This window comes from Gossypium arboreum, chromosome 2 (assembly GCF_025698485.1).
Source record: "Gossypium arboreum isolate Shixiya-1 chromosome 2, ASM2569848v2, whole genome shotgun sequence".
In the NCBI taxonomy this organism is placed as follows: Eukaryota; Viridiplantae; Streptophyta; class Magnoliopsida; order Malvales; family Malvaceae; genus Gossypium; species Gossypium arboreum.
The window spans coordinates 68,420,092-68,435,690 of record NC_069071.1 but is presented as its reverse complement, the minus strand read 5'-3'; the positions used below and the strand labels follow the sequence as shown (position 1 = coordinate 68,435,690).

The 15,599-nt window shown below is 31.5% G+C and overlaps 1 protein-coding gene across 1 annotated transcript; it reads right to left on the bottom strand.

The window, feature by feature from the left end:
• Nucleotides 1–5,900: 5,900 nt before the first annotated feature.
• Nucleotides 5,901–7,423, bottom strand: LOC108466761 (myb-related protein 308-like). The gene is made up of 3 exons (XM_017767130.2): nt 7,194–7,423; nt 6,953–7,082; nt 5,901–6,601 (listed from the first exon to the last, which is right to left on the bottom strand). The coding sequence occupies exons 1-3, from the start codon at nt 7,324–7,326 to the stop codon at nt 6,097–6,099; spliced, it is 768 nt and encodes a 255-aa protein (XP_017622619.1). The 5' UTR covers nt 7,327–7,423; the 3' UTR covers nt 5,901–6,096.
• Between the last annotated feature and the right edge of the window lie 8,176 nt (nt 7,424–15,599).

Genomic DNA, 15,599 nt, shown 5'->3' with positions numbered 1-15,599 from the left:
AAAATCCAAAATAGTTTAATAAAACTTAAATCGTCTTAATTTTAACCAGAAACTCAATCCCAGCTCCTGTGTGTCACCCAATCCTAAGATTGTTGATTACTTGATAAATCAAAAAATGAACGGGTGAGCTAACAAGCTCAGTGTGTAACTCAACCCTTAAAAGCAGAACAAATAGCACAATTCACACAGAAGTCAAATATTGAATAGAATACATCATGACATACTATGCAATACAGCATGATAATCATATCATATACAGATGGCAAGGCAAATCATGCGATGCAACATTTTATTTTAGAACAGATACAAATCCTACCCCCATCCATTACACACCATCTCTGTCCATCCCTACACAACAATTAGAGTAATAAATACCCATCCAACCCCACACACCTATAATTGATCATATATCACTTTTTAGAATAGTGTAGTCAAGTTGCCGGAATAGTACGGTTAACCACTAGAACCAGATACATGTGGCTAAGCCACCAAAATAGATATGTGGTAAATACCACCAGATAAGACAGATCATTAAACTGTCAACACTTCTTCCGTCACATCATAATCCCGCCCAAATACACATGCAAACACTTATCAGATTTCTAGATACACACATATCATACATGTTTTACACATCAGATCATGTTAACTTGCTTTCAACAATAGCACATATAGAAACAAAATATTAGATTTCATATTTAAAAGTCATACATATCACATTACAGACCCTATGAAGTGGCTAACCTCGAATCACACTTTAACTACGACCTTAATAAGATTTTATAAAAAATGGGCCTATAAGCTCATGTGGCCCACAAGACCTAACTGGCCTAGCCCGTGTGGCCTACGCGGCCTTGTGATGTTGACAGTGGGTTTTTATACTTCACATCGTTCATTTTTTTTATGAGTTTGAGTCACATAACTTACTATTTCTTTAAAATGGCGATGCGACACACCTTTAAACCCTAAAAACAATAATTAAAACGGACTTATTAGTAACAATATACAAAATCTAGTCACTAAATTGAACATTCAACCTTAACTCTGAGAATCAGCCCTTTGGCATTCGAGTACTTAGCCAAACAGTAACAATAGTCCTAAAAATCTCCTAACTCGCTGGAAGAACGCCGTGCGCCTCACAAACTTCTCCTAACAGTACACCAAAACTATTAATTAGATCGAAACTCACAAACACACACACATCCATACCTTCCATAAGAAACGAGAACAATAACATCACCTAAAAGTAAACAGAAGTTACCGACAGAGAAAGTACTATATTAAGCAGAGCATCTTAATCACAAACATCCAGCAATGCAAAGGCATCAAAGGAAGTGGAACAAAGAAGGAAAGCTAAAAGAGAAAACAAGAGAAAAGTCAATCAACAAAAATTGGAAACAAAACATGGAAAGAGGGAGAAAAAGTGTGAGACATGAGAGAGATAGAGCGTAAAAAGAATGCGGGAGAGATTTTGGGAAATTTTTTAGGAATAATCCAAGAAGAAAATCCCACAAAATCCCATTACTAACCACCTATCATATTCTCCTAACTCGAATTCAACCCAACTTCTACCACATGATCTACACAGACAAGAAATAGCAAAAATATTTCCGTTTTGCATACATAGGATTCAAACACAAAACCTTTGTGTAAACTAAAGCCTTACCACCGAACCAGTAAGTTCATTCTTGTTATAGTTAAGCAAAAATAATATAAAAGCTAAATATTCACAGAAAGGGGTTGGAACAAAAATTTAAGGAAAGTGATCTAAACACAAGACCTCAAGCACATAAATAAAACTCTTAACCACTAAACTAGATTAATTCACTTTTTAACAATTAAAAAACAAAAACTTTACAATAGATATAAAATATTTGAAATATGAGTACGACAAGATTTGATTCATGGTTGAAGCTAGATGGTGGTCCAAGTCCGTTCAAAATTATTGTCTAGATTTTTTCTAGCTTGACCCTAGTTAAATCACTATTCATTTAATATTTAACATTAAAAAAAAATAAAATGTATTATCCATTTACGTTGGGGGGTGATACCTTAAAATTCACAAGGAAAACGCAGCATGCCGCCAACCACCAACAATGTTTCAAAGGAAGACTTATAGGAAAGGAAACTGTCTCATTTGAATTACCAGTCGCCCACACCCAATGGGAACACCGCATCCGATCTTCACCCCCCGCTTTTGTGTGCAGCTAAATTTCTTACTCTTTCATCTATAAATCTTTGCATTTCACAAATTGATTTCAATTTCTTTTATTTTTCAATTTCAGACTAACAATTCATTTACAAAATTTCTTTTCTCAAAAATAAATTTACCTTCATCAATGACTATATTATTTTTAATAAATCTAATACATAAATTTATTTTTATTGAGCGTTGGTATCACTCTCTAATCGACTCTCAACTCAGTTGAAAAATTACTAAAAATCTTCTTTTATAAAATAATAAATATTATTGTGAAGATATTTTTATCATTTCAATTAATAAGAAATCTATAAAATGCATTTAACGAGATTGAACCAAAAATGCCATAATTGTCAAATATTTTTACCATTTCAACTGAAACTCCATTTACTTTTTAAATCAATTTTCTTTTACAAATTTATTTGTTACATAAGTTTTTCATAAATTTTTCACTCTGCTCTGCCTTATGAACTAGTTTTAGGATCACTTGCAAATCACTTAGTTAAGTGACAACCTATAACATTAATCCAACTTATCCACAAACTTAAAGTAATTTAGATTGGTTCATTAACCAACTTAATTTTACATATTATATAAATATTTTAAATTTATTAAAATAATATATATATTAAATCAGTTAAGTAAATGACTAAATGTATGGGATTAATAATCGATACATAAATATTTTAATGGAGATCATAATCCACTAAACCAATATAATAGACTAATTTAATGGAATGGATTGGTTAAGTTGGTTATAAGGTTGGAGGTTTAGTCCTCTTTAATCTTTCTCAGTCACATTAAAGCATAATTTGAATAACAACCGTACACCGCACCATCTCTTTCCATTGATAGAAACAACCTCCAATGGAGGAACATTTTACCTTTTAATCCCTATGGCCTGCACTCTTTTTCGATTGAAAAGTCTTTTTCTGTCCTTTTCACGCCCACAACTTTCCTATATGAATTTGGTAATTAGATTTATTTATTTGGTTTTTAAACTTGAAATTTATCAAGATTCGATAATTAATCTTTAGTTCTTAGAATTTGAATGGATTGGTCGTTCAAGCCGACTGGATTGAAAACTATTCAGTATACTAATCCAAATAAAATGGTTGAACCGATTGAATCGAAAACTACTCGAAATCAATAAAAACTAAAAAATGGGACAAAAAATAATAGTTGAATAAGTTGAGCTGATTTAATAATTTTTTATTTTAAAATTTCATGGATTTTAATTAATTATTTAATTATTGTTGGTCTAGTAGTTGAACCGATCAAACCGATTGAATGGGAAATTAGTGGTCTAACCAAGTCAACCACTGATCCAATTATTAGAATACTGTATGTGACACTCTAAGATTGTACCATGTCTTCATCTAAAATTTTATATATATATATATATATATATATACCAATTTTCAAATAATGATGTTGTACAATCTCAAAGTGTTACATCATTAGACTTTTATATTTTTCATGTTCAAAGATTAAAATGATTTTAGTTACTAAATTCAAGTACCTAAGTGAATAAAAAAATTACAAGTACCAAAGTGGGGACCTAGTTGCTAAGTTCAAGGGCCGAAAATTATATTATCCCTTGTATGAAATATGGAGTTTTGATTTTTAATTATTTTATTTTTATTCATTTATGTTTTCTTCAATATATTTTAAATCAATTTTGTTTAGCCTTTTCATTTAGTTGATTTATTTAATTTTAAAGGAATTAGTCATTTATTTTAATTTTTTGTTTACAAGCTTTTAAGTTATTTATTATAAAAATGTACTTATAAATTAGTTAATTAGTTAATTGTTTAAAGCATTTAAATAAGCTTATAAAATAAAGAAATTTTAATTTTAATTATCATTAAAAAATATAAATATAATTTAACAATACATCTTTATATTAATGTCCTCAATGGTTATGCTCATTCCCATTTCACCATCACTGTGATATTTGCAAAATCAAACATATATCTCACAATTGATTTTAATCTCATAGTTATAACAACTAATTTCACCATTATTTTATATTTTTAATTTTATTGGAGCTAATTATATTGTTCATCCAAGAGGGGTGAATCTAGGAGGTGGCAGGGGCCTAGTCCCTTAAAATTGAAAATTTTCTATTTTGGCCCTTTAAATTTTTAAAATTTAAATTAGTAAAGATAAAATTATATTTTAGCCCACTAAAATGATAAAATTTTGATTTAATCTTTTAAAAATTACATTTTATTATAGTAAAATTACAATTTAATTTCGACCCTAAAACAAATTTTGACTTACTACATCATCCAAACAGAACATTAGTTGACAAAAATATGAAAATATCAAAATAATTAAATTTAAAAAGAATATAGAAATAAGTATGCAATTTAAATACTTGTGTAATGTTTTCATAAAAATATTTTTCACTCTTCTGAAATTACCTACTATTATGTAACTTGTAATAAATTATGTCAACCAGATATCTGGTTGAAAGGAAAAAATTATGTAAAATATATTTATAAAATATTTATGTAAAAATATTAATAGTATTTTAAAAAAAGAATGTTATTTTTTTTGAGATAGCTATTTGTTTTACAAGGAAACTTTTTACTTATAATACTATTTGTTATTTTTTATTAAAAATAGCATTCTAGACTATTACATAATAATTAATTTAAGAATAAATAAATCAGTAATATCTTCATGCAATACACTCAATACAATCTTCATGTAATGCACTCAGTATAAAATTAGAGGGTTGAGACCAAAAGTGAAAGTTAATATCCATTCCTTCTCCTTGTTTTTTTCTTAGCTTACTTAATCCTTATGATTAATGGTCAATTTATATAACATCTAAATCTATATAGAGAAAGAGGATGAAAAGTGAGAGAACAAAATGGGCAGTTGAAAGAAAGAAAAGGAAATGATCATTTTCACTAATATCTGATATATGATGGTAAATCGATATATGTATTATTATTTTTCTTTAGTATAAGTTGGCGAATAAAGAAGACAAAGGGTATAAATTATTAATAAGTTCGTTAAAATATATTGTATTTTAAGTTCGAATTTTAGAAATGAAATTATTGGGAGAGATAGTCGCAACCCTTGAAAGAAATAGCTTAGGCCATAAATTTAGTTAAAAAAATAACAATATTTAATTTTTGAATTTGATAATTTTTCTCAATTTCATAAAGTTTTGTAATGATGTAACACTTTGAGACAATGCCACATTATCACATAAATTTTTTATTAAAAAAATATGATTTTTAAGTGATGATATAGTGTAATATTTGAGTGTCACATAGTCACATGGATGAAAACTGGGAAAAGTTATCAAGTTTGATTTTGAGAAAAGTTGGCAAAGTTTAGGGATTAATATGGACAAATAAAATATTGTCACTAGTTGGTAGATTTTTTTTTTTATATACTATTAAGGTATTTTTCAAGTTTATTTTATGGTTTATGAAGACTAATTTTTTGAGCGTTTGTTGTTGTATTTTCTAACAATTTGATCTTAAAAGTTTAAACTTGAATTGTCTCCGTGAAAATAAAATATTATTTATTACCGTACCCAACACTTATTAGTTAGATGATAAATTTATTATTCCATATATACCATTTAAATAATTATAATCATATTCAACTTTAACTAATATACCTATATTGGATTTTTTCAAGATTTATAGAATAAATAAATTCTAAATCCAACTTTTAGATGGATGAACACTTCCCATGGAATTAAACGCAAAGTTATAGGAATGTGGCATGTGTTCGTACATTATATTAAATAAAATAAAACCTAACCAAAGGAATAAAAAACACATGACAACTTCCTAACTCCATTTTAACCTAGTTATGTAATTATATTTTGAGGTAAAATAAGTGGGCTTGGAGAAGCAAATTGACTAGTGAAAAAGAAGAAGAGTGGGAGTTGAGGAGAAGTGTAGGTCACTTGATATGTTGGAGCATTGTTTGTGGTTTGGTTCCTGAATCTGATGATCATGTTGTTCAAGTTTAGCCGTGGAATTAGGAGCTGAAACACTGATAGTCAACTCTAGGTTCAGATCAGGCAGCTGATATTGAGTAGTACTGCATGGCAGATTATCATCATCTTCATCTTCCAACAAGCAACTTGCGGCATCGGAAACTTGATCGTTGTCGCGCCAGGGTTTGTTGTTGGGCGGTGCAATGCATTTATGGGACTTTGGGAGTTTTGAAGCAGATGATATTAATGTTGCACTTGCACTGGTGTTAGTATTGGAATTATGATGTGGGCGGTTGTGGCGGGTCAAGCTATGCTTATTTGGATCGATGCCCATGTTTATGAGCTTCCTTCGTAAATGTGAGTTCCAATAATTCTTCACTTCATTGTCGGTACGTCCAGGCAATCTTCCAGCAATCAACGACCACCTGAATTACATTGTTCTTGGAGATAAATTTTATTAAGAAAATATGAGATATCATTTATTAGGATACCCTCAGGCACGTTCTTAATCCAAAATCTATCCTTAACAAGAAGTAAACTCATCTTGTCTTCATCTATACATATCAATATGTAATGTAAGACAGTATTTTAATTTAGTCATGGTATTTCTTTTATAAGGCATAAAAGTAAGGCTTTACCTGAGCTATTTTTCTTTGTTTAAATTCTAAAAGTCTAAACACAAATTTAGTGATCATTAGGTTCACTCAATAATATTGAAGTAATAAAAAATTTATATTCGAATTTTCAGTTGACACTAATTTCGAGTTTAATCTTACCGATTGCCTAAAAGTGCATGAAGCTTGATAATAAGGTCGTCTTCATCTTCACCAAAGTTTCCTATTTTAACATCAGGCCTTAGATAGTTTATCCATCTCAGCTTACAACTTTTACCACATCGAAGGAGCCCTAAATTATTAAACCAATCCAAAACAACACAAATTATTAGCATATATATATATGATTCATCCTTGATTTGAATTATAGGGTAGCGGATGCAATGAAATGGTAGAAACCAACCAGCAGCCCGAGGAAGAGTGCGCCAGCAACCAGCTTCACCGTTTTTTCGAATGTAATTTAGGAGCTTCTCGTCTTCTTGCTTGGACCATGTCCCTTTATTGGTGTCTCGCTTATCGCAACAAGGCTTCCTCATTATCCACCGCTAATTAGGAATCACCGGCTGAGCTGCTCTTTGAAGACAGAAACAAAGCACAAGGGGGGGAGGACGAAGGGGTATCTATTTAGGGTTTGTTAGGTTGGTTAGTTACATGCTATACTTAAACTGGTAAAGGTAGGGTTGAGTTTGACCGGTGGGTTGAGTGCATGCATGTTTGTTTTCACTGCATGCAAATGGCAAATCAAAGTTTGACAATCTTCTTCCCTTTTAGATTTTTAGCCATTTACAAAGATTATTTTATGTCGTGTCTATATAAAATGTTTGTCCTTCCTTTACCATCAATCACTCCAGTATCTTAATAATACTATATGTGAAAATTAATTAAATAATTGAAATATCTAAAGTAGGAAATTAAAAAAAAAAACCAAGAGTGAAAAAATAAAATTGTTAAATATTGGATATAATTTTATTTAAATGGAAATTTAAAAATCAATTAACTATTATAACCTTACAAATTTAGAAAGAAGTATTTTATGGTTTGATTTTTATTTTTACCTACTTTTTTTAATTGAGTTGTTGCGAATAAATTACATAAAATTTAGTAAAATGTTTTATAATAACTAGAAATTTTATCATACATGTATGTATATGGAAATTAAGTGTTTAGAACAAATATGTGTTTAAATTGGAAGTAAAATGAAATTTAAACACATAAATATATCATATTAAGAATATTAAATGAATACAATTATTTATTATAGTGTTGTCATCAACTTTAAGTTGGTATTAACTTAATTTATGATACCATCTCAATCAACAACGTAATTAATATTAGATTTCATCATACTCACAATGTGGGTGAAAGAAAATATTTTATATTAAAAATTTATAAAAATATATCAAAAAATATTATTAGTAGAATGGTAAGGGTTTTCTATCTAAATTTGTTGATCTTGTGTTAATTCTCAAATAAAGTTTTTAATTGTTCTATTTGAAGATTATACAAAAGTATAAAGGTGAAAATACTCTTATAATAATATTAATTATCCTTTGACGTAAGGGTATTTTAATAATTTTATAATTAAACTGGAGTTGAGTTGACTCATGACACCAGCACTTTACATATAGTATAGATAACTAGATTATGGTATATCCACTTTTTTGGGTGAGGACAATTATGTAAAAATATAAAAATTAAAAGTAACTTTGAATGAAATTATAAAATTGAGATAACTAAAGATTATGATATATTAGGTTAACTTTCATGAGTCTCATTTATATGAATATGTTTTTCTAAATTTATTAAAATGTAAAAAATAAATAATTTTAAAATAATATTTATTGTTTATTTGATAATTCTTAATTGAATTGGGATATGACTCAATTAACTTTTTAATATATAGTATAAATAATATAAATAATTTACAATAACTAAAAAAGTTTGGCACCGTCACATTTATTAAAGTTGACCGACTGACTATAGTTTCTTTTTATTTTTATTTTACCTACAACAAGGAAAACATCTTAACAAACAGTCCCTCTTTTCTTTCTTGGCTCTCCTTATCATGTTATAATCTATCTCCCTTATCTAATTGGTTAAATCTGCTACAGGTCGTTGAACTCTTTAATTATATAGAATTTATTTTTTTATTTTTAAATTTTAAAATGCACAATCAATTATTACGAAATTTTTGATTAAATTTAAATTTTTGTAACATCAATTTTTTTTTATTTCATAGATACAAAAGTGAGTATTTATATATTTTAAATTGTCTAATTAGTAAATTTAATAAAATAAATTTTGAACTAAAATTTTAAATTTTAAAAAGTAAAACTAATTTCTGCTAATGTAAAGAAAATTGTAGCATATTTAAACCTATCTAAATTTCACGTTGTTATTTCCATCTCTAACTTTTCTTTTTCTAAATAATTGTTTAATAGAATTTGTTGAAGCTACCTAACCAAATTATTTTAATTAGCCTCAAGTTAGGCTTCTGAACAGATCATAATTCAATCATTGTTGCAGAATTTTTAATTAGACTCCTTGCCCTTTTGAACCTTACATATATAGAAGTGATTTTTGTATTTTATTTAAAACAGATTTATCAAAAAAACAACTTATCCGTTCGATTTAACAGTGTTTTAAATTTTGTTTTGGTTCTTTCTAAATTTTATATATTAATTTATTTATATTATATATTTAAGTTTTTTTTAGTTGGTGAAATTAGTCTATTAGACAAAAATTTAGTAGGAATTCTCCTTGTTAACTTTAACTAGAAGGTTTTCGCTCTGGAGGCAATTTTGGTTGATAATAGCACTCGAAGGGCTACTAAAAAGGTTTTGACTTCGAGAAGATGAATCCCTAGATAGAGGTAGGATGGAAAGTTGATGATTTGGAGGAAAGGAAGGCCTCGTTTAAAGATGTGCTCCTGGGATCTACGAAAAACTGAGGATGTTGGAATATTTTAAATATTTATAGTGTTTTAATAATTATAAATGAATGGGTGTAATTAATCAAAATATTATATTATTTAATTTTTGAAAATGAATTATAACTATTTAAATAATATTATTTGAATAGTTAAAATATTAAATGAATGATTATGTGTTTATTTTAAAGACATTATTATTCAAAAGATACTTATTGATGAAAGAAGTCTCTATGAAGAGACATGGAAATTTCTATAAATAGTAATGAGATTTCATTTGGAAATCATACCAACAAATTCTAATATTATTTCTTTCATTCTTTTATTTTCTAATATTATTAGATTATTCTATAAAGTATTACTGTAGAAATCCTTTATAGAAATTGAGCTCCTTGTCACACATTGCTTAGTGTGTAATGGGCTATTCTTGTCAGTGCAAAATGCAAATAGTCATTGGCTTCATTGTATCCTTGAGGTTAATTTGCTTGGAACTCGTTTGCACACCGAAGATAGGTGAGGGCGAAAATAACCTTAAAGATAGTGGTTTGATACACGCCTTGGAGCCTTGTCCTATTTCTTCTTCTGTTCAAGTTTTGTTCGTGTGTTCGAGATTTTCCTCATTGGAGATTTGTAGTAACAAAGGATTTTGTGCTGAAGATATTGAGTTAGGTGAAGTGGATATAATCTCCTAATCTATTGGTGGCATCCCTTCAATTAAATTATCAGAAAGAGTTTACTCCTTTTTGGAAAAGAGCATGGAAAGAACTGTCATTTTGATTTTATTGGATAGGGAAATCACTATTAATGTACTTCTCAATAGGATTTATGGCATTTCGAAGCTGTCAGGTCAAATCTAATTAATGGACCTTGAAAATGGCTATTTCATGGAGAAAATTAATTCTGAGGATAATTACACTAAAGCTTTATTTGAAGGTTTGTGGGTAGTCTTTGGTCATTATTTAACAGTTCAACCCTAGTCGACTTTTTTCTTGACTAATAAGGCTCATTCGATGTGAGTTATGGGATGAATACAATTGCTAAGATTGTTGGGAATGTTGTACAAGAAAAGTACTCTTAAGACAATCAGTGGGACAATTGGCTGTGTGGTGAAGATTGATAAGAACACTAAGAATGGTCTGAGAGGTTATGTTTCCAAACTAGGTATAACACACTTAGCCCATATCTGTCACCGGATTAGGGTATGGAGCATTACCGTACAAACAAAACATTTAAACATATATTTTATACATTATCATAAACATATTATAATTCAATCATACATATACATTCCGTCCCTAAATCGAACCCTCAAGGCCCTAGAAATACCTTAGAAACAATTCAGAACTAAATTCAAAACATTTGGAAAGTTAAAGAAAAAGATACAATAATTTGAATACAGAGGTCACATAGCCGTGTGGCCAGGCCATGTGCCTAACACTACTGAGACACACACCCATGTCTCAGGCCGTGTAACCTTTGAACTAGGGACACATAGTCGTGTCTCAACTCGTGTCCTTACCCATGTAACTCTCTAAGTGGGGTTACACGCCCATGTGCCAGGCTGTGTAACTCACTGACTTGCATAGAAAGGAACCTACAGGAGACACATGGCTGTGTTGCCAGTCTGTGTGTCACACATGGCTGAGTCACAGGCCCGTGTCTCAGGCCGTGTGGACTTAAAATTTTAAATAAAACAAGCCATTACCAACATCAATTCATGCATAAACCTTTAGGCCTTTTTTATACATAATCATGGCATTAGAACCCTATCAAAACATACATATAATGACCAATTCAAGAGTAATAAAATAAACTAACCAATATTCCATTTAATGCACCTCAACTGCAATTATCAAGACTTATCTAAACATGCAAAATTTACCACTTACCATTTATCAATTAATAGTTCCAAAAACTTACTAAATATACCTCAACATGACTATTACTATTGCAACACCTTTAACCCGTATCTATCGTCGGAACAGGGTTACGGAGTATTACCGAACATATGAAATAGTAAACCATTCAATTGATACATCAATGCAATCATAATATGATTTCATTCAATTACTTTCATAATTCCCCTAAATCGAGCCCTCGAGGCCTTAAAAATACTATAGAAACAGTTCGAAACTAAATCAGAAACATTTTGAAAAAATTAGGACAAAGTTGAAAATTTTGGACTGTAAGGGTCACACGGTCGTATGGACATTCGAAATAGGGACACACAGTCATGCCCCAGCCCGTGTTCGTGCCCGTGTAACTCACTGACTTGGGTCACACGGGCAAGCCACACGCTCGTGTGCCAGGCCGTGTTACTCTCGAAATGGCCTTACACACCCGTGTGCCAGGCCCTGTGCTAGGCTATGTAACTGCCTGACTTGCATGCCTTAAACCTACATGGGACACAGGCCGTGTCGCATGGCCATGTGTCATACATGGCTGAGACACACACCCGTGTATCAGGCTATATGAACCCAAAATGAGCCTTAAAACACAAGTTTACCATTTCAAGTTTGCTTGAACCTTAAGAAACTCAAATACAAACAAAAATACCAAATCAAAACGACATTAATCAAGCCAAAAACACACCAAAACCAACATATTAAGTGCCTAAACAATGTACCCTCATTGGTACCACAAGTATAAATAATTATACATCAAAAATGAACATCAATTGTAACATCCTAAAATAGGGCCTAGTCAAAACAGTAGTTTCGGGACCATAAATCCGATGTTGAAATATTTATTTTATGATTATTATGAGGTCTAGAATATGAGAATATTCATGTGTTAAAGTTTCATGAAGAAATTTTATAAGTAAGGTGTCCAATAGGAAAATAATGACCAAATCGAATAAATTGTAAAACTTGGATTCTAGAAGTAATTTGTATGAAATTACTTTATATTATTAATTAGAAGGTATCAAAGAGAAATCTTCCCAATTTTTAAGTTTTTGGACAAAAATGGGCATGTATGGATGAAATTTTAAAGAAAGGGTTACGGGCATTTTGGTCATTTGGCTAATTAATGAAATAAAATGGGAAAATGAAGGCAAAAATCAGCCATTCTTCTCCCTCATCCAGCCGGAATTCTCAATTCCTCCATAGTTAGGGTTTTCAACATTTTCAAGCTCAAAAGTAAGTGCTCCTAAGCCCCGTTTTTAATTTCTTTGTATTTTTAAAATCCCGGTAGCTTACTGTTTCCATTTCTACCCATACTTTAGGTTAGGGTTCATGTTTGCAAAGTGAACCATGTGTGACATGTTTATTCTTTGATGTTTTATGGAGGAAAATGAAAGTTCGGTGTGTGTTAAACATCTTTTCCTAAGTAATTTTCATGAAAAACCCCTAAAAGGACCTTTTTGCAAAAGATGTAAAACATGTGGTAGAAATGTGAAATAATGGAAAAATGTGAGATTCCATAAGAGGGAAAAACATTCTGCGAGGCTTGGGTAAGGGGTAAATCGCGTGCATTTCATTATAAGAGCCTAGGGACTAAATCGTAAAAATGCGAAAGGTTAGGGGCAAAACGATCATTTTGTCTGGGGTGAAATTTAGACTCGAAAGGAATAATGTGAGGTATTAATGATTCATTTTTATTGTTATAGACCCCGAGGAACAAATTCTGGAGGTCGATCGAGGAAAACGAAAAGTTTCGGAATAACCGAAACGCAAAACCGAAATGAATACCAGGTAAGTTCGAATAACTTCAAGTAAACTCATAATATACCTAATTGCATGTTTTATGAATGTATGAATATTGTATTTGATGATGAAATGAAAATCCATGAAATGCGTTATTAATAATGACATTATGATAAATGTCCTGGTTGAGGTTAAAAAGGAAGTCCGATGGGTAAACCATGATTTACATGTGACTTGAGATCCTGCATGTGTTGCAGAAAAGATTTAGCCTGGACGGGTAATCCGTTGATCTCAAATATATAAAGGATCCAGCCCAAGTGGGTGTTCCTTGAGTGATCGAGCCTCCCGAAGAATATGTGTACATTGTGGAATTAGCCCAGACGGGTAATCTGATTAGGGTCTGAATTTAGCATAGACTGGTAATTCAGATCCGAGCTCATTAAGGGTGTTTGCCGCTGTAAGGGATTTAGCCTGGAATGGTAATCCCGACATCACCTTATGAGTTGATATTACGGGGGATTTAGCCTAGACTGGTAATCCCGTCGTAAGATATGAGGTTTGTGGGAGCGCGTACATGAGATGATTGCTCTTATGACTTGACGGTAAATGGGTAATCCATCGAGATTTCCAGGAAACTCAACGGGATTAACATGAGATATAAAAATGAAAACGTTGAATGATGAGCTCATATTAGACAAGTTACATGGTGCATTGTTATGTGACTATCTTGTTGATTGAGTGCATGTGATAGGGATACCATTCTGTGCTTATTGGTCTTATTGCCTAATATGGTTGCACGTTAATTAATCGGTAAGTTTACTTTCCAGTTATTCAGGCTTACTAAGCATGTAAATGCTTACCCCTCTCTTTTCCCTGTCTTATAGAGCTCGAGGACTCGTAAAGATTGGAAAATGGTCGGAAATTCAACACACTATAATCTTGTCCAGCTTTGGTATATAGATACTTTTATTTTGATCAATGGCATGTATAGTACTTTTGTTTATTTTGTTATATTTGTCATTTGATTTGTCAATATGAAGGCTTGAAAAGGTATACATGTTCACTTGTATATGGCCATGGGAATTGGCTCATTTTGATGTAGGTTATGACCTACAAATTTGTGCATGTTTATGTTCAATTGTGCTAGTGAGGATGAAATATGGCCTACCACATTTCCATACATGTAATGTAACCAAATCACATAGGATGACTAAGTCATAATTGGTAATGAGTAACAATAATGAGCCAATCTTAAAAGTATTTTAAGGCACAGAAATCCTTAATACAAAGGGAATAACCTAGCATGTATAAAATCGATGAGATGAGGTTTACATGCAATGAGGTTTATCAAGGTCATTCAAGATGTATAATTAGACCTTGTTATGTATTATGGGAACCTATAAGAGTATGGGGTTGATAGAGGGTGACCAAAGGCTTGGAAAATAGATTAACAAGGTCCACACGGGTAGACACATGGGCATGTGTCTAGGCCGTGTGTGACACACGGATCGCTCAATGGGCGTGTGGTATGATCGTGTGTCCCTTGCACCTAAAAATTTTAAGTCAGAATGCATAGTAGTAAACACACAGGTAAAGACATGGCCGTGTGTCTCAACCGTGTGGAGGGCACGACCTAGCACACGGGTGTGTGTGTCTTGGCCGTGTGCCCCTAAATGCATGCTGACGTCATGAACAGAATGCTCTAATTTTTGGACACGAGCGAACACACGGGCGTGTCTAGGCCGTGTGAAAGATACGGACCAAGGTCACGGGCATGTGCTTGGCCGTGTGAAAACTCTTTTAGGTTTAAAATGGAAAATAATTTTTAGAAATTCAACACGGGTGTAGGACACCGGCGTGTTCATTGCCTCCACACGAGCGTGTGAGGCTTAACGTAGAAAATTTTCTAAGAATTTTCTCAAGTTCTCGGTCTAGTCCCGGACCCTTTTCAATGTATGATTTGGGCCTCGTAGGCCCATAATAGGGACACTAAGATGTTGTTTGAATTGTTTCAAATTGGAACAAAATTTTTATAACCCGTGTTACCCGAAAATGTTCGAGTACATGTCTGGTAACGCCTCGTACCTGGTTCTGATCTCGGGTACGGATAAAGAGTGTTACATCTAGTGGTATCAGAGCTACGGTTTAGTAGATTCTAGGACTACCGTAGAGAGTATTGAGTTTCACTATACATGCCATTACACGAATATTGATAGTGTGATATCTCCTAATT

What these genes read in the sequence shown, in the direction of transcription:
- LOC108466761 (XM_017767130.2), bottom strand. Translation starts at nt 7,326, where the DNA reads ATGAGGAAGCCTTGTTGCGATAAGCGAGACACCAATAAAGGGACATGG. An exon ending in CACTCTTCCTCGGGCTGCTG is followed by an intron (nt 7,083 to 7,193) that starts GTTGGTTTCTAC and finishes TTAATAATTTAG; the next exon opens with GGCTCCTTCGATGTGGTAAA. An exon ending in CATGCACTTTTAGGCAATCG is followed by an intron (nt 6,602 to 6,952) that starts GTAAGATTAAAC and finishes AATGTAATTCAG; the next exon opens with GTGGTCGTTGATTGCTGGAA.